This window comes from Lichenostomus cassidix, chromosome 1, assembly GCF_008360975.1.
Source record: "Lichenostomus cassidix isolate B80296 chromosome 1, HeHo_3.0, whole genome shotgun sequence".
Classification (NCBI taxonomy): domain Eukaryota; kingdom Metazoa; phylum Chordata; class Aves; order Passeriformes; family Meliphagidae; genus Lichenostomus; species Lichenostomus cassidix.
Window position 1 is genome coordinate 13,591,847 of NC_139479.1, and position 21,582 is coordinate 13,613,428.

The window sequence follows — 21,582 nt, forward strand, 5'->3', positions numbered from 1 at the left end:
TACTGCCATCAGACAGCCAGGCAGGTGCTGGAAAGCCAGGTCATGAGCACGATTCAAATCCAGACCATGTTGTTCTGCTCTCCCAAATAATACATGTTCAGTGCAGAAAAGCATTTCTACTGGACAAAGGAAATCACCGTGGCCCACACGGGTACCCTGCCACTGTAACTCACTGAGCAGGGGCTTACCTTTGTGATACAATATAACAGCACTCCTCCCGCAAAGGTATGGAAAACTACATCGCTGATTTTTCTTGCAGTAAAAATAAAATTAAATATTGGGCCTCACATTTCTTTCTTTTTAAAGAACAGAGCAAAGAAGATCAAGAGCCAGGAAGCTCATGTTGCTCAAAATGGATGCTGTCCCCACATTCTTTAAAACAAATTCCTTGTGAAAAAATGTATCTAAAACTTGAATATCATTATCGTATTTTTAATCTAGCCTCAGAAGACAGAACAAAATCAGTCCATGCAACCAAAATCATCTGGGAGAGCCAGATTGCTGACATAAACAAAAGTTTATTTAAAAGTTTTGAAGGTATGAATGGCAACAAGTAACTGAAAAACACACTCTCCTACAGAACTATACCGACAACAGAGTACTGACACAGATAAAGCTCTTCATTCCCACTGGATCAAAGTTACTGGATCACCCTTTATGTGCTCCCAAAAGTTCAAACTATTTGAAACTTCTGGATGACTGAAATCATAACGTTGTAGAATATCTCTAGTTGGAAGGGATCCATAAGGGATTCAGTCGATGGGAGAAGAGAAAGACAAGAAAAAGCCAAGGGGTAACCCCCTTAACAACTCTTCTCTGTATTTCTAAAGCAGGTATAAACCATGGTGCTCAGCAGCCTTTACTTTAAACATTTTTCCCATATCCTACACCTGGGTATGACTGGCTCCCCCATCCCACCACCAGTTTCTAATCCTGCCCACCACTGAGGTCTGCTAGGCAGGTCTGTTTTAAGCACAAACTGCTTTTTCACCCATTCATTTCAGCAGTGTAGCTGAGTGACATCAGTTTCCCATCTCCCTTTAATGTCTCTGCTTGCTCATTTTTAATCCACTTGGTTTGACACATGGCCATGGGAGAGCTCACTGACACCCTCACAGCAGAGGGGACAACACAGGGTGAGGCCAAAGCAGTGAGAGTGCAGAGATGGCTGTGACAATTCACGTGGCACAACCACTGGAATAAATGTCTTCACAGCAATCTCCTCACATAAGCTGTAGTGTTGCGAGGACTGGGTTAAACAGGCCTTAGAAAACATTCCAGTCAAGAAAGTTTGAAAGTCTGAAATATTTGTCTTTGAGAAGTTACAGCTAATTAAATTTCCATGTATTTCATAGGCATTTGCAGCACTTCTAGAAATAGAAGTTTAGAGAGACTGGGGACAAGAGGGACTACACCTTCTAGTCTCAGCAAACCTAAGGGTTAGGTCTGTATTGGGAGCAAGCTCTTAAAATAGTTCTAGCACACAGACTACAATAGAAAGGCTTTGGCAGTAGTTCGACTCTTTAGATTTAGCTCAAGAGAACAACCTCTTTCATTGTTCCAGAAGTTCCAAAAGTTGCTAATATTTTCATGCCTCCAGGCTAAGCAGTCAGCAACTTGAAAATGGTTTGGGCTCCTCAGTTTTAATGAGGCTGTCTCTTGTCCTACTTACCTAGAAGAGCAGTAAATTCCTCTCTTATCTTGTTTGCCCAGTCACACCTAATGTATAGCCTTTTATTTATGGTTGAAGGTGCTCCAGGGAGGCATTTCTGCAGCTTGAACATGGTCCTCCAGAGGAATCCAGGTGAACACTGTCCCATGTCTCACCCACCCACTACCAGCCCAGACCCTGTAAACAGGCTGTGGGCTGCAGACTTCCCTTGTGGTGAGAACAGTGCTGTACCCACAACCATCAGTCTGCTTTGTCCCTCTCCCTGTCCTGCAGCTCTGTCACCCATGTCTCCTGTGTCTGGCACTTCCAGAAGGGAGGCTCTGGGCAAGCACTACACCTCACAACTGCATTGGCCTAATATATCCAATATTCCTGACCTGTTCTATCCTTGGTGTCCAAGTGCAAACAGCACCCACAGCAAGCTGGCCACACAACACAGACAAAGAGCCCAGCTGTGGGAACACATGGCAGAACAGACAAGCACAGTCACTTCCCATTCCACATGTTGTTGCCTTTGGATTGTACTTGAAAGCAATATCTTCACATCTCATGTGTGGGCTGGACTCTACACAGACTGTAAGGCAACCTCTGTTAAGGTGAGCTCATTTTTGTCAGAACTGGTATAGATCAAGGTGGGGCGCTGGAATATGACATCATCATATGATGTTTGGCTCAATTAGGCATTTGCAGTTTTGATGCAAAAGCCTGTGTCTGTGATAGGATGAGTAAGTATTTTGGTATCTGTAAGTGTCCAGCACCTGCCAGCCCCATCTCCCTTGCACTGAGGTTTTGGGCTAGCTTGGGTCAGCCTTCCGCTTTTGAGGTACCTTCAGCAGTTCACAGCTCACACCCCAGAGTGTCTGGGACAACAAAAAACATGCATAATGAAAACAGCATGCCACATCTGAGCATCAGGGCTCAAGGAGATGAGAACGTATAAATAGAATAACAACCAAAGAAGGGCTAAGAAAAATGTCCATTCTACAGGCTTCCTGGAGAGGTGGTGAATGCCTCCAGCCTGTCAGCATTTAAGAGGCATTTGGGCAATGCCCTTTAACAACATGATTTAGCTTTTGGTCACTCTGAAGTGGTCGGGAAGTTGGATAAGGTATTACTTTTAGCTCTAGATGTTCCTTGCAGCTGAGATTCCATTCATTTTACCAGTTAGCAACAGAGATTGTGAAAAATTGGTTGAATTTGCTGCCCATTAAAAAAGCAGGGAAGTGAGCAACAAAGATTAAGTACCCCTCACACCCAAAGTTGTTTTTCTTGGGTTCAAATTCCCTCCTGCCCCTTCCTCACCCCACTCCTGAGGGGTGCAAGGCACAGGGGACTGTGCTCAGTCATTACCACCACCTGCACTCTGCTGCTCCATCTTCCACACACCTCCCCTGCGCCAGAGTGGGACTCCTCTCAAGGGCCACAGTGCTTCAGGATCAACCCACTGCCAGAGGGGCTCTTGTTTCTTCAGGAAATATCCTCATACTCCAGTGCAGGGCCTGTGGAGAACAGCGTGGATCCCTGCTCTGGCCTAGTTCCCTCCAAGGGCTGGAGAGAAGGCCCTGCTCCATTGGAGTCCTGCAATGCCCAGGGCAGCAGGGCAACCTCTCCTCTGGTGCTTGCAATACTTTCTCCCCTCCTCCTGGCACCTTGCTGCTCACAGGGCTGTTCCCAACTCCACTATGCAGCATTTTGCCGCTTCTCACCCAGGCCCTCCTGCAGCTCCACCACTGCCAGGCCCAGACACCTGGGCCAAAGACATCTATTTACCTGCACCATGAGCAACCTTCTCAGCTGCCTGGGAGACACAGGCAACACATCTATTCTGGAGCAGCGCAGAAAGGAAAGCAAAAAACAGAGGTCTGTGCACCCATGCCATCTCCCAGCAGCCATCACACTGCACTCCGAGGTGGTGAGGCTCCAGCTGCGGGTGAAGGTCTGACAGACACAGAGTAACTCAGTGGCCTCTACAGGCCTCTGGGGTTCACTCTGGGGGACACAGAGCACAAACCTTAGCAGGAGCAGCTGAGGCAAGAGGGCTTCTCTAGCCTTGAGAAAAGAGACTTGGGAGAGGATATTGCTCTACTGTAACTAACTACCTGAAAGGAGGTCGTAGTGAGGTGGGGTCACTATTCTCCCAGGTAGCAAGCATTAGGACAAGAGCCAATGGCCTCACTTAGTGCCACCAGCAGTTTTATACCAGCTGTTAAGAAAAATTTTCTTCATTGAAAGGGTTGTGAAACACTGGAACAGGCTGCCCAGGGGAGTCACTAGCCCTGCAGTAGATATGGCACTCAGGGACATGGTTTAGTGTTGGCAGTGTTAGGTTAAGGGTTGGACTTGACTATCTTCATGATTCTATTAAGTGCATCTTGACTATAACTTAAGACACATGGCTGTCTGCAAACCAGCTCCAGAAAACACCAGCAAATAACTTCCCTTTCCTTAGTATTTAACTGTTATATATACAGGAAGAATTTTACAATAGTAGTAGAAACATTTTACTTCAACACACAGATAAAAATTTCTAACAGTATTCTGTCTTTTCTAAAAAGAAAAGTCAATGCATGTTCCTATAATTATTCTGTCAGTCTTCATTGGGATTTTAAACAATGAGCTGTCAAAAATTTGTGTCCTGAAAAAAACCTGTCCTCTTTCCACCCCAAAAAACTAACCAGTGGTTATAAAACATTGTTGAAAACACCTAAGTGTTACAAGACATGCCAGTCCTTAGGAAGTAATTTCACAGGATGACCCAATGTGAATCTTAAAAGTAGAATCAGGACAAAGCATGGAACAAAATAAAGTAGTTTTTAAAATCAAAACCATCAGGTTTGATAATTAACTAAAGTTAAATGAAGAAGTGTTGGATAACATCAGCAGCTACCAGAACCACAAAAGGTTTCACAGAGCTGTACATGCTCATCTTTGTTATTCCCATCTACTAAAACTATTGCTTTATTCCACTGGTGTATTTCTGTGCCTATATAAAGAACACTTGCACAAAGATGATTCCATTATACATCAACAAAATACTTTTGTATTCAGGGGCTGCTCAGGCACTATGGCACACTGTGCTGTGCATTCACCGTTAAATCATGAAACAACCTCTCAAGTAGCACACAAAGTTGTCATAGCATGTTGAAGTCAGATGACTGTAGCAGTGCTTTTTAATCATTTTTACCATGCATTTACCAGTTCTGATCAATATTTCCAGTTCCATGAGCTGAAGACAGCAGAGATGCCACTGGTATCCTTCTGCCTTCCACCCTTCCATGCTCAGTGACAATCCACAACAGTTAAATCCCACAGCTGCCTTTCCTTTGGGCTTCATGAAGTTTGTATTTATTTGCTTCAGTAATCAGTCTACCCTTAAAACACTCCTTAATCTGAACTTTCCTTTTCGTCTTCATTTAATTTCCAGCAGTTAAGCTCTTTTCCTTCTAAAATACTTAGAACACATCTTGCATTCATTACTCAGTTAGAAAAAAAAAACCAAACCAACAAAACAAACCCAAATGTTTCCAATTTCTCTTCCTTCTCTGTCCAATACCATCAGAGGACAGGCTGGGCAGTGTGACTGGTACTCTTTTTTGTATGTCCAGATGTGTTCCCCAAATCTCCACACCACATCTGTTGTGCTGTCCTGTTTCTTGGTTCCTCCTCCTGGCTCATTACCCCACTTCCTCTCCATCTTAATGCCTCTTGCACCTGCATCCTTTCCCCTCTTGAACTGCACAGGAATATTCATCACACTTCCAACTAAGTTCATTTCATATTTTTCTTTTCCTTTTTTCTACATTCTCCACTTCTACTTCTGAAGCTCAAGTTCACTGCAATGTATGACCATTGTATGAACTTCACATCCTCCCAATTCTCAATGCACATTCCTCATTCCTTGTTTCCTAAAGTATTCCACATTTCAAAAAGGCACTTCTAAGTCATTCAGTAATATTATTAATCATGGCAGCACTTGCTTGCTTTGCTACTTCTCTCACTTGCTCCCTCAGCATCTCTAATGACTGCAAATACTCTTCTGTCTGTGGGCAAGGTTTGTCAGCTTTCTCCTATTACCCAAAGGCAACATCATCTGCAGTCTCTTATTCCTCAATTAAAATAAGAAATTGAATTCTCTTCCTCTCACCCATCCCCTTGCCTTGTTCCCTCCAGCAAGCTGTCAACACCTCAAACTCTCAAACAGCAAAAATAAAAAAGCAAGATACCTATCTTCCCTGTTGTGCATGTAGGCGCTCCAAAATTACTCCTTATTCTACCCTCAGTCTGTGAGACTTTTTTCCCCTTTAGAAAGTTAAGCCTTCCCCCTTTCTTTTTCCCCAACTATCAAACCTTCTGCTGTCACTGTACTTAATGCAAAGTGATACTTAATGAAAGTAATACTTCTTTCCAGTTAGCTGTAATTCATGTACATCTCTTTTCTGGAAATCACGTTTTTATTTCATAGTATGACATTACTCTGAGGCGTGATTCAGAAAGATCAGTAACTCCTTTGATGTGCCCATCCTGTTCATGCCCTTCTCCCTCTTCCTTAAACTTCTGTGCCAGTTTCCATCATTCCCAATGTCCCACTGACTTCTCCTAAGCCTGTCTCTTCTCTGTGCCACGCAATGAGTCACATTGTCACACAAAGCCAACTTACCTCAAACTTACACTTAGAGACTCCCAAAGAATTCACACCTAAAACACTGTACAGAAAATTAACTTTCTAGGCAAACATCACTGAAGCCTCAAGTAATTCCCCCCATTACAAATATCAGTGTGCTGTTCCATACCATAGAGTATCTTATCTGAGCATTTATTATATGGAGAATAACTGAATTTATTAAGCTGAGACAGAAAAGATACTAAATAAAAGGACGAGAAGTACCTTCATGTGAATAAGAAAAGGGAGGTACAATGGTAAGCATCATACCCATCAATTCTGTCATTTGAACACTGAATCCACAATGGCTTTAACAATTCAAACAGACAAGGAATGATAGTGTACCTTTATTTTAACATGTGCACTGCACTGTTGCAGTAGATACAATGCCAGCAGTCCTCTCCTCACACAAACTACTATTAATCAATAAACTTCTAGGTGGAAGCAGCATTTAGTGCAAAGAATAATTAAGAAACCTCTAATGTTAACCATATCTTGGGAACTGTTTGCATACATAGTGCAGCAATCATAGCTATTTCCCAACTGGCCTTAAACATGGAAAACTGATCAGCTATAGCAGTTTGCATTTGAAAATTCTAATACAAAGACTTGTTTTTCTTTTTAAAAAGTCTACACTACAGCAACAAATAAAGACTGACAGTGTGTATATATTTGCTCAGAATCAATTCAGCAACTTAAAAAATATATAATGTTCAGTGTTTGCTGAATTGCTTTATACTGAATCTATCACTTCAAAGACACTACATTAAAAAAAAAAGTTAAAGAAAAAAAATAATTCTTCCAACTCTCTTCCTACCCTATTAGTTGAAAAGTTTGCAAGCACTGCTGTCTCCCACCTATTAATATGCAATTCAGGTCCCCTGGTCATTCTGGGAATCTTTACAGAACACCCCTGCACACCCAGCAGCTCCCTGTGCAGTGCAGCTAAAGGGAAGTACAAGCCCTGGTACAGCGAGCAGATTAAGCCATCTTCCAGTTCACAAGTTTCCTTGCTAAAAACCAACACCCCCACAGGGTTGTGACTGATTTCTACATCTGCCAAGCTCACCCAGGAACACAGATGCTCCAAGCTCTATCCCCATAAACACCAGTGTGCTTCACTTCACCTACATGAGTAATCACTCTAAGAACCAATGGAAATATTCATGCTTGCAAAGTTATGGATGCACCTGTTTACAGGACACCTGCACCCATTTGCAGCTAGACAATATACTGATCACAGTCCTGGATCATAAATGAATCATAAATAATCTCTACTAGATTATAGGCAATAATATCAAGGTATTTTCTGGGATGCCTACAACAGAGCTAAAACACTCAGGGAAATGCAGGACACTTTATTCCTGTTTAGGGGGGAGCTGTTCTCTGGGAATATTTAGTGACGCACAAGCTGTAGGCCACAGAAGAACTGTGCCCCATGTATATTAGAGAATTAATGTTAAATGAGATAATTTAAAATAAAAAGACTGAAAAATGCTTCTATTGGCTCTCCAAACTGAAAACATTTTAACAATTTTAGGCCAATTATAGATCAAAGAAAAAACAAATTTTTGCAAGGCTTCTAGTATCAGTCTGGAATTCTGCATAGGCTACCCAGATTACATGAACAGTTATATATGTGGGATGAAATAAAATTTTTCTTCATGTATTGTTCAAGAATATAAAGGACAGCTTCTGTTTGTTTTAACAGTATATTGGGGGGGGCATATCAACTCTCTCCAATAAAACTAAGAAAATGTTGATACTGGGTATCAAATGAAACGTTATTGTTCAGGATTTGAGTGTTTAGGGAAATAGTGCACTTTTTATTCTATCTTGGAAAAGTAAAAAATGCACATAATGGTTATATCCTTCCTACCTCCTTTCAAGTGGAATTCTTAAACACAAAAGTTTTACTCAATACATAGCAAATTCTTACAAAAATATAATTTTGACATGAGAGACTGCTAAAGAAAAATGCATTTTCTTTCAGAACAGAATCACAATGGCATAGCATGGCAGCTTCCACTGATTTCTCCACTGCAAGTGAACCTAACTGAGCAAGAGACTCACACAATGTGGGCCATCTGTGGCAACACACCCAGCACTGACCCTACAGAAGCACACACACACACTTTCCTCAAAACATTCCGTACAGGTGCACATAAAGATAGATCACAACACACCCACATTTCTTCACCCTCTAAGCCAACCTTTACTATAAATATATAGTGCTTCCCATAAGGCTGGGGAGAATATATGCCCACAAGAACCTATTACACTCAATTTCTTGCACTGTGGTGGAATGAAGACTCAGCCTTGATCTTCATGCTTCAGTACAAACCTACTGTTAAATCCATATGAGAATCCAAATAATCAATATGGCAGCAATTAAAGAATCGCAGGAGGTAAAAGGCTAAAGATTCTTCTGCAGCAGAGATTACAGCAATGATGAATGAAACTAGGGTAAATAAAAATTTAAGACTGGCTTTCCTCCCTTTGCAACAAAGGATTTGGGGTATCCTCTCAGAAGATTTTTTTTTAGTTATGCCCTTCTTTGTATGGAAGCACTGCAGTGTTCATTAAAAAAAAGAAATAAAAACTGAAACCACACAAAAACCCTTTCCCATCTTTAAAAAGCACCATAGATTAAAAATCTGTTGGAAAAACAAAAGCAACAAAAAACTCCATGGACCACCCTTCAGGGATGAAATGCTAAAGATGTCTTCTTTAATCAACCAGTTTGTGAAGATCTACAAAAAAATAAAAAGGATCACATTCTAAAGGTTCAGTGCAGTCAGCAGCTATATAGTTTTGCTGCTTATTCATCTTTAAGTTGACTTCCAAAAATAACACCCTAGCTTGTCAAAATATACATTTTCCATTTGCTTTTAAATTAAAATAATAATAAAAAAACATTTAAAGAATTCACAATCAATAGCATGACTAAGTTTCAGGATCATCTACAGCATATAATTTAAAGGTTCAGTATGCCAATATGCAGCATGTGGCAGGCCTATATGCTCCATGCAGCATGTACATTTAGGATAATCTCAAATAATCTTGATGCTCAGATGTCAGTCTGTTTCTTCCAAATCGTGTAGAACACCCATCTGGAGAAAATAAGCAGTTAAGGGAAAAAAAAAAAAGGCAACATTTGTAGTACACAGTTAAAATGTAGTTCTTACATTTATATTCTGAAAACTTCTGGTAGCTCATAAAGGGTAGGCAAAACACTGAAAAGTGAAATCTCTCTAGATTCTCTTTGTGACTCAGCAGTTCAAGGACACCTACACTTCAAATCACACACACGTTCCGTTAAGGCAAAAATAACCAGTTTCTCTGAAACTGTAAGCTTTAAGGGCAAGTATCTTTACATCCTTCATGTTCTTTTGTCTAGAAAATGTGAGGTCAAATCTGAGTTTCACAGAGAGCTGACAATAATGAGAAGCAGGAGGAGCTGGTGAGAGTCAGTATGGGGTCAATATGGAAGCTGCAGCACAGAACAGCACTGGGATTAGAGACACAGAAGGGAGGCAAAATGAACACACAGAAGAGAAGAAAGGCTGTGGCAGCATCACGTGCTTAATGTATTATGAATAAGCACATCCTGGAAAGATGTTTCCTGTCAAGAGGGACAGGCACAGCAGGCTTCACCCTGCAGAAACATTTCCAGGGAGATCCCACAAAAGCAATAAACACTCAAGGCAAATGCAGCTGGCAGAACAACCTTATAGCAGATCAAAATGCCCCTCCTCAAGCTAAGGCATTGAAGTTTAAACTTCTAGCTCCTTATATAACTTCCCTGCCACCCACAAATTGAAGAAATTCTGAAGGATTATTTTTAGGAATGGGGTGTTGCTGAGAAATATGCATACCCCTCCACTTGGAATCTTTTTTCCCAGTAACATTAACTAGTAATGATTGTTAGGAATCACCCTGTTCCCCATTCGCCAGCCTTAAAAATCAAGTCTGAGCTGTATTTTGAAGAATAGATCTACTCTAGACAATATTTAAGGATCTGGATCATGCTAATCTGTATGAAGGCAGTTCCTTATTTTTGTAAAAGAAAAAAAGAAAATAAGAAGTTACAGCCTTGTCAAAGCTCCCAGGAAACATTACCCTTATCCCTTACCTTACCAGTTTATACCCTAACCAGTTTATCCCACATCACACACACACCACTCAATAACATTAACAAAAACACAGCCTGTTCATGAAAGGTGCTGATCATTTCACCAGCTGTGAATTAATAGCATTTTTAGAAAACAATTCCTGCAATTATCCTCAAAATAAAACTACAGTAGTTCATTTACTAAGAAAAAAGCATTAATAGTGTATAAATCCAAACTGCCTTTTTCCTTGAGTTTATTACCTCCAACCAATCTATGCCTGTTTGATTTAATAATACACATTCTCCAGTCTTTTTCAGTCTTTAAGGATACAATTCCATGTAGGAGGGAACACACACAGTTTCTTTTGAAAACTCCACAGGACAATAAAGCCTGCTAAGCTGTTCTTCATACAGAGTCAAGGCATCAGTCAGATTGATACAGTTTCCCTGAAGAAAGAAAAAAAAAAGTCCCAGTCACAATCAAGCAAATAAGAAAAATTTGAGATGAATACATACATTTTGACATTACTGCAAGGTTCCCACATACTTCAGAACCAGATACATGCTGTTCTTAATATTTAATATTTACAAGGCAAACACTGAACAGCTTGTCTTCATTCTGCCTACAGCAAACAACAATTTGTATCCTTTCAAGAAAGGGTAAGTATGGGGAGATTATCTATATTCTCATTAGCAGAAGTAACCATTATATTAGGGCTTCCAGTTAAAACAGACCACCATGTGTTGTTTACCTAAAACATCTACTCCATAAAAGTTTTCTTCATGATTGCTTAAATACATTAGTAAACAGTATTACAACATCCAGATTTTCTCAGTTATTTAACATTGCCTAGATCTTACAATGTTTAAGTGCAGTACAAAAAAACCTATACACTATTAATTTTAAACAGATTCCTCCACAAAGAAGAAAATCTTCTATGTGCAAATATCACAAAATACATCAGATTATACAGAAGCTCCCTAGCTGCAGGATACATTGTCATGAGTTTCCACATGTCATGCTTCTGAAAAGGAAGTGATTCCTAGGATACTTTGTCTTAGGGGTTAAATGGTATTACCCAAACATGTAATTCTTGGAATACAAACACATCAAGGATTACAAAGAGTGAGGAATTAAAAAACAAAAACAAAACAAACCCAAAAAAACCAACCAAAAAACCAAAAACAAACAAAAAAAACCCCTAAACCCAAACAAACAAAACCACCCAACACCACCCCCCCACCAAAAACCTGAAACAAAAAAACCCACCCAATTCCCCTCCAAGCAACTCCTATTTGTAAACACTACCTTGGTCCCAATCTAAGCATTAAGAAGCAGAAATTACTGCAATGTATACCTGGGATGTCCATGTGGACAAAGCGCTAATTAGAAGAGTGAATTTTCCATATCCATAACATGTTTGAAGATTTAGCAGTAACAGTGAGCTCACAGAACACCAGACTGAACAAACACTGACTACCCAAAGCAGTGAAAGGCAGTTCTGAAAGTTCAATTTAAAAACAACCCAAACTTTGACAAGTTTCTTGCCTTTCTTGCTTACATAACTGAGTAGACTAGCAAATACTTTACAACCTGAAACACAGTTTCAGGAAGAGTGTGGCAAATACAAGTTATTTGGACACTAATTTAGAATTAAATGAAGTTGAATACAGTCACCGCTGTGTGGTCTACAAATTATTCAGTTATTTTTTTTCCAGGTACAAGGCACCGAATGAAGACTCACCAAAGATAAGTGCACTGTTGCTGTGGCACAGCACAGTGAAAATACATTCTGTGATTGTGGTCAAGGTGGAGATATTGTTAAAGGCCCTTGGCATACTGACAGCCAAATGAATTGATTTATGGTCTTCTACTTCCATCACTTTCATGAGGAACCTCCAGCTCAACCTTTAGGCCCTGAGCATGATAAACCAACCAATGAAGTAACATTGCATTTTAACAGCAATTTATATGATGACTATGAATCTCTACTGCCCACACAGCATGTGCCAACGTGGTCATATGCAGGGCAGGATGAGACATCTTCAGGTGTCCCCACCTTCCCCTAATGGTTTGATTTACTAGCATATCATATAACTGTCTTTTATCTTGACCTAGCACAAAGCCTGCTTTCCTTTTCTGATTTCTGATGAGTAGAAACAGAAGCATTAACTAGCATTTTCCAGTTACTCTCAAAATAAAAATCCTCAGCTTCTCACCACATTTTACCACTTCTAGTGGAGGAATGTTTCCCACAGAAGATAAAAAGAAGCACAAAAGGGGAATTTTATGTCAACAAATACACAGTTGCTAATAATCCAGCACAAGAGCCAAAGCCCCACAAAATGACAACTTCTGTGCCTTGCATTTCTTGCTATGTATTAGAAAATGAGTCTAAAGCAACAGCCTCCACCTATGGAATGGGAGGATCTTCCAGCTGCACTGAATGACTTTGGGAAGTGTTTGTGTGTACACACAAGTACACGATTTTGGGGGTGCTCTTTACTGACTCTTGAATGCAATGTCTTGCCCCTTCCTGTCCTTTGATAACATGTGTAACCTGCACCTGACTGTGAAAAAATGCAGATGGTCCAATTATAAAAGGCTATCTCTAATGAAAAAATTAGCTCCCTTGCAGTCACAGCTTATTCAGTATTGTAGGACCTCTAACTTGAAATGAGGACCCCAGGAACCTAGGACTTAATGCTTCCTAAGTGTCTGACTGCCTATGTTTCACACATTGTGTTGCTCTGCTAACACACTGTGAAACTTTTAAATCCAGGGGAATACTCTTTAAGAAAGATTCATTTTACTGTGTAGCTTCTTTTTAGTGCTCCCAGATTTTTTTAAATGGTCTTAAAATGATTACATGCACACAGATGCAACTGAAAGTTAATTTTCACAAGGCAAGGAACTACAATGAGTTTGAACAACTACTATCTGTGCTATTTAAAACAATGTACAACAGGCAGAGGCCAAAACAAGCAGAGGTCACATTTGAAACCATTATTTCTAAACAGCTCCATTTACATTGCTTTTTCCATGTAGCAACATCAGATGATAACTAGAACCAAAGTGTAAATTGTACATTCTGACTTTGGGATTTATACTATTTTTTCTACTTTTTATTGGTAGAATTTTTTCACAGTGTATTTAAAACATTTCTATTTCCAGAGGAAGTGAAAAGAGAATTCATTCCACTCTTCTTCTGAATTTTTTGCATCCTGCTCAATTTTTTTTTTTGATTGTGCTCAAGTTTTCACAAGTGGAAAAGAAAACCTCAACTTAAAAAAATCTTAACACAGCATCTTGACAATCCTCTCAGGCATGTGATGTGATTCTTGGGGTTGTCCTGTACAGGGCCAGGGTTTGGACTTTGATGATTCCTGTGGGCCCCTTCCTTGCCAGGAAATCCTATGCTTCCACTCCATTCAATCACTCTATAATCTTTTAAGAATCACATTTGGGAAAGCCCTCTTTCAAGAGAACTTGCATGAAACATATTTGATTGTCATTTTGATCATATTGCACAAACAAACCTGTACTTGTTTATTTGGTAAAGGAAGGTGACATGCTTTATATGGAATTTTTTATATTTGGATTTGGGTATCAGAAAACAAATGAGATTTGTAAAAACTTGGAAGACTAACACTAACTGAGCACAACAATCAACAGACTGCTGCAATACTTGTTTAGTAACCTGTTATTATCCAGGGGATTGTGGCCTTTTTTTTTGGTTCAGCTGCCCTTTACCAAACATATAATTTTGTTTCAACATCAGACTGAATGCAAAAGGAAACTAAAAAACAACCTGTGTGTGTAATTTGAGTCATAAATAGAAACATTGCTAGGTAATTTACAGAGCATACCACTATTATGTAGGAAGTTGAATAGGATACACAATGATAGAAAATGTCCAGTTTCCCCAGACTGTCGCTTCAGCATTTCATCATTTCTCCCTCCTCTAGCAGGAGACAAATCACTGCAGACACCATGGAAAACAAATTACAGGAACAATGAACGTGCCAAGAAACAATTTTTACTTTTCAAACCCACAACACCCCAATCTCCAAATCAAGATCTTTTACCGAAAGGTTCAGACAACCTATCTGGCTCTTCTATCAACCTTTTTATTCTGGAGAAACACTACAAGATTTTATAGTTCCACATATTTTTTGTAACTATCAGGCTTCACTCAACACAAAGTTAAGCATTCCAAAAATTAAATCTAGAAAACTTAAAGCTTATTTCAATAAAGTTATTGAAAAATCACAATTGTTAACACCTTTATTTAAAGAAGTGACCAGCTTTATCAACCAAGACTATAGTGTTAATAACAATGTCAATCACACTTAGATGTTCTAGGATCACTAAAATGCCACAGGGAACCAAGCCCAGAATGCAGAGATCAGTCTAATAACCTGTGTTCACTTTGACTCCCACTGCCTAACGAAGAATTATGTGCTAGAGCATTGTTTGTTCTGAACAGACACCAGACAACTCAAACAATAGCTAATACTGAATAATGTTTAATAAGGTTTAAAGCAGATGACTCACCAATTACACTTTGTCAAAAGAAAATTAGCAAAATCACTTTCTTTTGTCTCCCACAGGATTCAGTCAAGTTTTCAACATATACAAAAACCCTACCAAATTCCTCTGCCCACCGCCCCTTACCTCATCTCTGTTCCATGTCAAACAATTTGGAAGAATTATGAATTTCTTTTACCCCTTAAGAAGCACCTTTCGGTCACAAAAGTATTTGAGGCAATTTTAACTTGGAGATTAACAAATCTCTACCTATAAGACCTTGTTTAAGATGGATGACTCCTTCTTTCACAGCTTCTGCATCCTGAGTCTGCTGCTCAGTGCTTGCACTCACTTCAACAGCTCATGCTTGTCATCCAACATCAATTTTTCTGGGCTCTCCTAAGGCATACATTCTGTAGTTCCATGGGTTTAGTTTTTATGTTTCTACAGTGCAGTGTAAAACAAATTTAAATAACAAATGCAGTTCTGGACAGAAAATAAAAGTATTCCTCAAAATAAATAGCAATGAAAAATTGTTTAAATCGATCCTGTAAGTTCCAGTTAACTCTGCCCATCTATAAAAGGGGATGTGTCCATCAACTGATGACAGGCTGAACTTTGGCCACTATGCTTCCTCCAACCCTCAGAAATTAAACTTGAAAGCAGGTGAAAGGGTCCCTTTTCCATAGTTACCCATTTCTTACATGTCTTACCCTACATGTCATTGTCACTGGACACCTTTGTGACTGTATGCCAGACAAGTCTCATTTCTGTTTTTAACACGTGTTTCTATTTTTGTTTTGTAATGATGTGCCAAAACTGAATATGGCCATAGTTGGGTTTTATCCTTCCTCACTTCAGACTGACTAATTGGCACTGATACACAGCATCAAACACCTAGCATCAAACCTAGGCTTGAGTTTTAGGGGACAAGGAGGGCTGTTAAAGAAACAATAGAGGCAAACCTAACTGTGGGTACCTCCACTGGCCAAAAGATAATTAGTTCAAAGCTGAACACTCAATAACAAAAGGAAATTAAAATGTCCATCCCTTAAAGTCTCTCAAACTACTGAGAAATCACAGAGGCTCACACAGGGACATACACCCATTCTTCCAGCCTCTTTTCATGGTTCAGTCATGGAGAATCTTGCTCCCTCGTTGAAAGTGCTAATTAGAAAGCCCACACAGCAGCCAAAAAAAGGAGTCTAACTATGGAGCAACACGATGATTGTCTGGACATTTAGAGGGCTGTACGAGAGTGGCCAGGAAGACACAGCTTAGTGAAAGGCCACATGTTCGTGGGGGAGACACATGATCCCTTGCACCAGGGGTCAGTGCTGTTTACTGGAACCTGTGAGTGGCCTGAGTTTCTATCCTGCCTGGGCTGAGTGACCCCAACCAGGAAGTTGCAAATTCCTATTCAGAGGTATTTTTAAAGGTTCCACTTCATAAACAGGCTGAAAATAATAGCCTTCTCAACCTCAAAGGATTAGATCAACAGGACAAAAACTTAGCACAGAAAAAGGCATTTTCTTAGCTACACACAATCCACTCAGAGACAACCTTACAAGCAGTCTCTGCATCTTAGAGCATGGTTTTACAGCTCTTGGGACAATCCTCACATGCTGCTTTGAAGGCGAAACAGAATGATGGCTCAGAAAAACAAAAACCACCAACATTTCAAGCTAATATCTACAAGTATACATATTCACATGAAAAATCGCTTGGGCCATCTAAATATTGTTTTAAGAAGTCCAATACTGTAAAAACACTTAATGTGTCCAGAAACATGTTGCTGGGAAGGTGTATTAGAGATGAAACTGGACCTCAGGATACACCAAGCATTACATCCTCACCAACTCCCATTTCTCTCCACTGTGATGGCTGGGAACCTGTACCTTGGAGAGGGTAACACTGAGCACCTTCAGACATGGCCTCATATTGTATTGAATCATATGCTATCATTAAACACTTCAAAGCACCAGCTTCAGAAGAAGAAGAATGGAAATAAGAGCATGGCATATGACCATTGAACCTTAAAGTGGTGGGGTTATGTTCAACAGTAAGTTTTCACAAACAAGCTTCAAGTCTTAAACCTACAGACAGGTTTGCAAATTCTGCAGGCGAAGGGCCCTACAGCTCATGTCTCTGTGCAGATCCTGTGTAGGCTGCAACACTCAATACAGATGATACAGCTAGAAAAGCAAGGGCATGTAAAGCACGGCTGCTATTCATACAAGTTTTTGTTCAAAGCTGTGATTACTATTTGCACAGAGACAGTACAGAGGCATGTTTCCCCAAACACACTCAAACACAGACTTAAAGCAGCTGAGAATGACATCCATTACCTTCCCTTTTTGTATCTTTCCAGAGCTGGAAGAAAGGAAGTCCCTTTTGCATCTTAAAATTGGCCACAGAAGTTCTTATATCCCGTAGGAATACAAATAAGTAGTCTGAAAAGCCTTCCACAGGCAGAATCTCAACAAATGTTAATAAACTGCCAGGCAATACCGGTTACCTACCTCCACCTAGTGGTGACAGGACATTCTGCAGCAGCATTTGGAGACTGCTTTGAGGATCACCAAGGAAAGGAATCCCGAGGGAGCCACCAGGTGTGTTAGAGAAGCATGCCAGAAGTAATCTTTTTATAATCTCAGATAAATTATATCCATCTGGAGTTTGCGCTAGACCCTGACTGCTGACAATTCACGTGCAGATCAGAACATTTTCTAACACTTGTGCACAGCTCAATGAAGAGGTGACAAGCATTTCCTTTTATTTTTCCCAGCAGTGGCATTTAGACAGGCAGCAATATATGTGAAAGGCTGGCGTTCTGTGAACACAGTTCTACTTTTGGGTAAAATATTTCTTTGGCATTGAAATAAATGACATCCTAACTAGATGCACATGATTCTGTTCAGGGTGCAAGGGGACAGGCTACAAACTACAAGGGTCAGAAATTTCCAATGTTAGTACAACACAATACCAAGGCAGAAGCAGCAACTATAATAACTGGCTAGTAGTCAACAGGCAACAATCCTTTTGCTGCATCTTTCCAATGAGACATTTCCCCATCACAGCAAAGATGAGGCTCTAACAAGTAAGTGGACACTCCCCCAGCCACTTTTCTTGATGATATTTAGTATTTTTTGCTTTAGAGAACCAAAATGCAAAGAAGGGGCTAGGGAACACAGAGAGTCCTGAATTTTAAAAACACAACTGCCTTAAAAGGCACATGATTTCTTCAGCAAGGCCTGGTACATGAGATAAGCATCCTGGAAGTAGATAGCTGGAATAAAAGTAACTTAAATTCCCAATGTTAACACACAGAGCTAAAATCACTGGCATTTAACAGCAAACAACAGCACATTCAAAATCATTGATGAGTTTCCAGTGTGTGACTAAGCTGCCAAAGTCGGTAGTGGTCATGTTTGAACTTCTGTCCATACTCTACCCCAACCCTCTGAGTAGCTTGCTTCAATTAGTTTAACTTAAATTTGTTTAAATAATTTAAACAAAGTTATGGACCGTTATAAACATTATAAAATCTATAAACAAATTTATAATTTTATTTAAAGCACCCCAATAGTCTGTTCATCCTATGACGAGATTATTGAGCTGTCTGAGGGTGTGGTGGGTTCACCCTGGCTGGATGCCAGGTGCCCATAAAAGACTCACTGTCACTCCCCTGCTCAGCTGGACAGAGGAGAGAAAATAGAGCAAAAACCTTGTGAACCAAGATAAGGATGTGGAAAGATCACTCACCAGTTACTGTCACAGGCAAACAGCTTGACTTTGGTAATAAACCCAGTTAATTCCCTCATCAAATCAGAGAGGGATAATAAGAAATAAAACCAAATTTTAAGAACACTTTCCCCTACCTACCCCTCTTTTCTCCCCAAGGTGAACTTTACTCACAAATTCTCTACCTCCTCCCCTCTGCACTGATGGGGGATGGGGAATGAGGATTGTGCCACTTCATTCCGTGTTGTTTCTGCTATTCCTTCCTTCTCATACTCTTCTCTGCCCCACAGTGGGGTCTCTCCCCACGGGAGACAAGTCTTCCATGAACTTCTCCAACATACGTACTTCCATGGGCTGCCATTTTTCATTAATTGCTCCAGCATGGGTCCCCTGCAGAGTTACAAGTTCTGCCAGCAAACCTGCTCCAGTTTGGGCTCCCCACAGGGTCACAGCCTCCTTCAGGTACCCACATGCTCCAGCATGGGATCCTCCAGGGGCTGCAGGTGGATTTCTGCTCCCCTGTGGAGCTTCATGGGCTACAGGAGCACACCCTAACACACCTTCATCATGGGCTGCAGGGGAATCTCTACACTGGTACCTGGAGCACCTCCTGTCCCTCCTTCTCCACTGACCTTGGGAACCTGCAGAGCTGTTCCTCTCACATATTCTCACTTCTCTCTCTGGCTGTAACTGCTATAGTGCAGCATCTTTCGGCCCTTCAAACATCTTATCTCAGAGGCACTACCATGGTCACTGATGGGCTCGGCTTTGGTCCATCCTGAAACTGGCTGGCATTGGCTCTCCCAGGCATGGGGGAGACCACCACACTCCCCCCCACTACCAAAACCTGGCCACATAAACCCAATAGAGAGGGTTATTCAGGTTTTGCAGAGGATGATTTTAGTTTTTCAGGCCCAACTGGGAAGGGGCTACAGGGACCAAACAGGCTGGGTAATGTATGAGTAGATGTATCAAAAGCTCTGACAGCTGTCTGCCCCCAGTATTAACTGTCCCTTTTCCAACACCTTCAGAAAGACTAAATTGCTAAAGAACACTGCTTCTTATACTCCATCCCTTTCACTGGCTACCCATTAGCCACAATCCCAAATTTAACGTAGTCCAATTTTAACTGTTTCTTTCCCATCCTGCCATGTCCCACTTTGTTGCTTTGGGACCACAAAATATAATACTGCATAGTTTCTCAGCAGCTAGAACCCACTAGGGCTGGCTCAGGACTGCTGTCCTTTCTTTCTGTGCAAGCAGATGACGGAGAACAGACCCACCTACTCCCATCAGGACAGGACAGGCAGCAGGGCTGCAGCAGTCTCCACCTCAGCTGGTTTCAGCTGACAAAACAACCCCCCATCCTCTGGCTACAGCACAGCCATCATTCCAGCTTTCAGCACAAGCTTCTCTTCAAGAGTCCTCCTGCAGAGTCCAACAAAACCTGTCCCCAGGCATATGTTTACCTCCATTCCAATGAGGCCAGCTAGTATCACTGTGTGTGCTACAAGTACAGCAACTACTACACAATGACTTGCTCTGTTTCCAAAAGATTTAGTGTCCTTTTGATATCCAAGTCTGCCATAAATATTTCCACCATTAACAGGACAGGAATGCCGTTAAAATTTACAGTGTGGTACAACCATGTTAATCATACCTTATATTTCAACCACAGGATAATTTCTCTTGCCCATACAACCACAGCAATTTAAAACAGAGCAGCATACTATAATTGCCAGAAACCTCATCCCACAAGTTTTGAATTTCCTTCTAATCCTGCACAATTTTAAAGCAAACGAAATTCCCTGCATTTCAGAGCTTAAGGTTGTTACTCCAAAATATGGTCTTTAGATTCTCCACACATCGGAAAAGTAGTTTACGAGCATGACAAAAGAAATAGAGACTTAGACTTCACTGAAGTCACACTCCTGTCACATTTTGAAGAATTGCACACAGCTTTGTGGCATTTCAAATTCAGGATTACATAAAGCATTTTCAGTTGAAAGCTACACCACAACTCTATTATCTGTGAGGTGGCTGTACTAATTTTCTCATCCCATTGCACCTATGTCAAACTCTCACACCTTAATGAATGACAGATCGTCATGTTTTACACTCTACAATTGGAGCCATTAGCTTAAAAACCATGTATCTCTTCATAAAGTCCATCTGTTCTGCTTTTCCAATAATTGCTTAGTCACAATATTCTGTAGTATGCCTTGCTAAGTCTTAAAATTATGCTTTTAAATTCCAGACAAAAGTGCTACAAATTCAGCTGAAATAATGAAAAAAGACAAGTCACTTCGCAAAGCCTAACTTTCATGCAAAAATGCCTGATAAGTCATTCAAGAGAGAAAAACAGCTTGTAGTAGATTTTTAGTTAGTTTTGTCCTTTTTTTTAACTGAAAAATTGCAAATTGCAATAGATATAAAGCAATACTTTATTACATCCAGATGTTATACCTGTGTGAAGTATTTTCCATCTTGTTTCAGGACTTTCATTGAGAGGTCAAGAATCAACCGCAAAAATTCCCATGTGGAATCTGCATATGGGGAATAATTGAAAAACAGACCAGCATACTTATTTATTGTTTACTTATTACATATTTTCTATATTGTACATTTACATATATTTGTATATTTACATATACATTACATTGTTTACTTATTACATATTGTTTATTACATATTTTTTACTTATTACATTATTGTTTACTTATTACAGATTCAAGACTATTACATATTTAAGACTTACAAAGTCTTAAAAAAAAAATATAAAAAATGAAAAAATAAAGCCCAGATTTAAAAAAACCCAGATGTAAACTATACACAATGGCACTGATGGCAGGAGTATTGTT

The 21,582-nt window shown here is 40.2% G+C and overlaps 2 protein-coding genes across 2 annotated transcripts in view; both read right to left on the reverse strand.

The window, feature by feature from the left end:
- Nucleotides 1–8,890, reverse strand: part of PHEX (phosphate regulating endopeptidase X-linked) — a 115,551-nt gene extending 106,661 nt beyond the window's left edge. Inside the window, exon 1 of the mRNA XM_085050591.1 lies at nucleotides 3,443–8,890. Within this exon, the coding sequence (XP_084906717.1) occupies nucleotides 3,443–3,551 (109 nt within the window). The 5' untranslated portion in view covers nucleotides 3,552–8,890. The remainder of the gene's footprint in view (nucleotides 1–3,442) is intronic.
- A 142-nt stretch (nucleotides 8,891–9,032) lies between these two features.
- Nucleotides 9,033–21,582, reverse strand: part of SMS (spermine synthase) — a 44,555-nt gene continuing 32,005 nt past the window's right edge. Inside the window, exons 9-11 of the mRNA XM_085050610.1 lie at nucleotides 21,188–21,267; nucleotides 10,778–10,893; nucleotides 9,033–9,445 (exon numbers count right to left, since the gene is read on the reverse strand). Of these exons, the coding sequence (XP_084906736.1) occupies nucleotides 9,403–9,445; nucleotides 10,778–10,893; nucleotides 21,188–21,267 (239 nt within the window). The 3' untranslated portion in view covers nucleotides 9,033–9,402. The remainder of the gene's footprint in view (nucleotides 9,446–10,777; nucleotides 10,894–21,187; nucleotides 21,268–21,582) is intronic.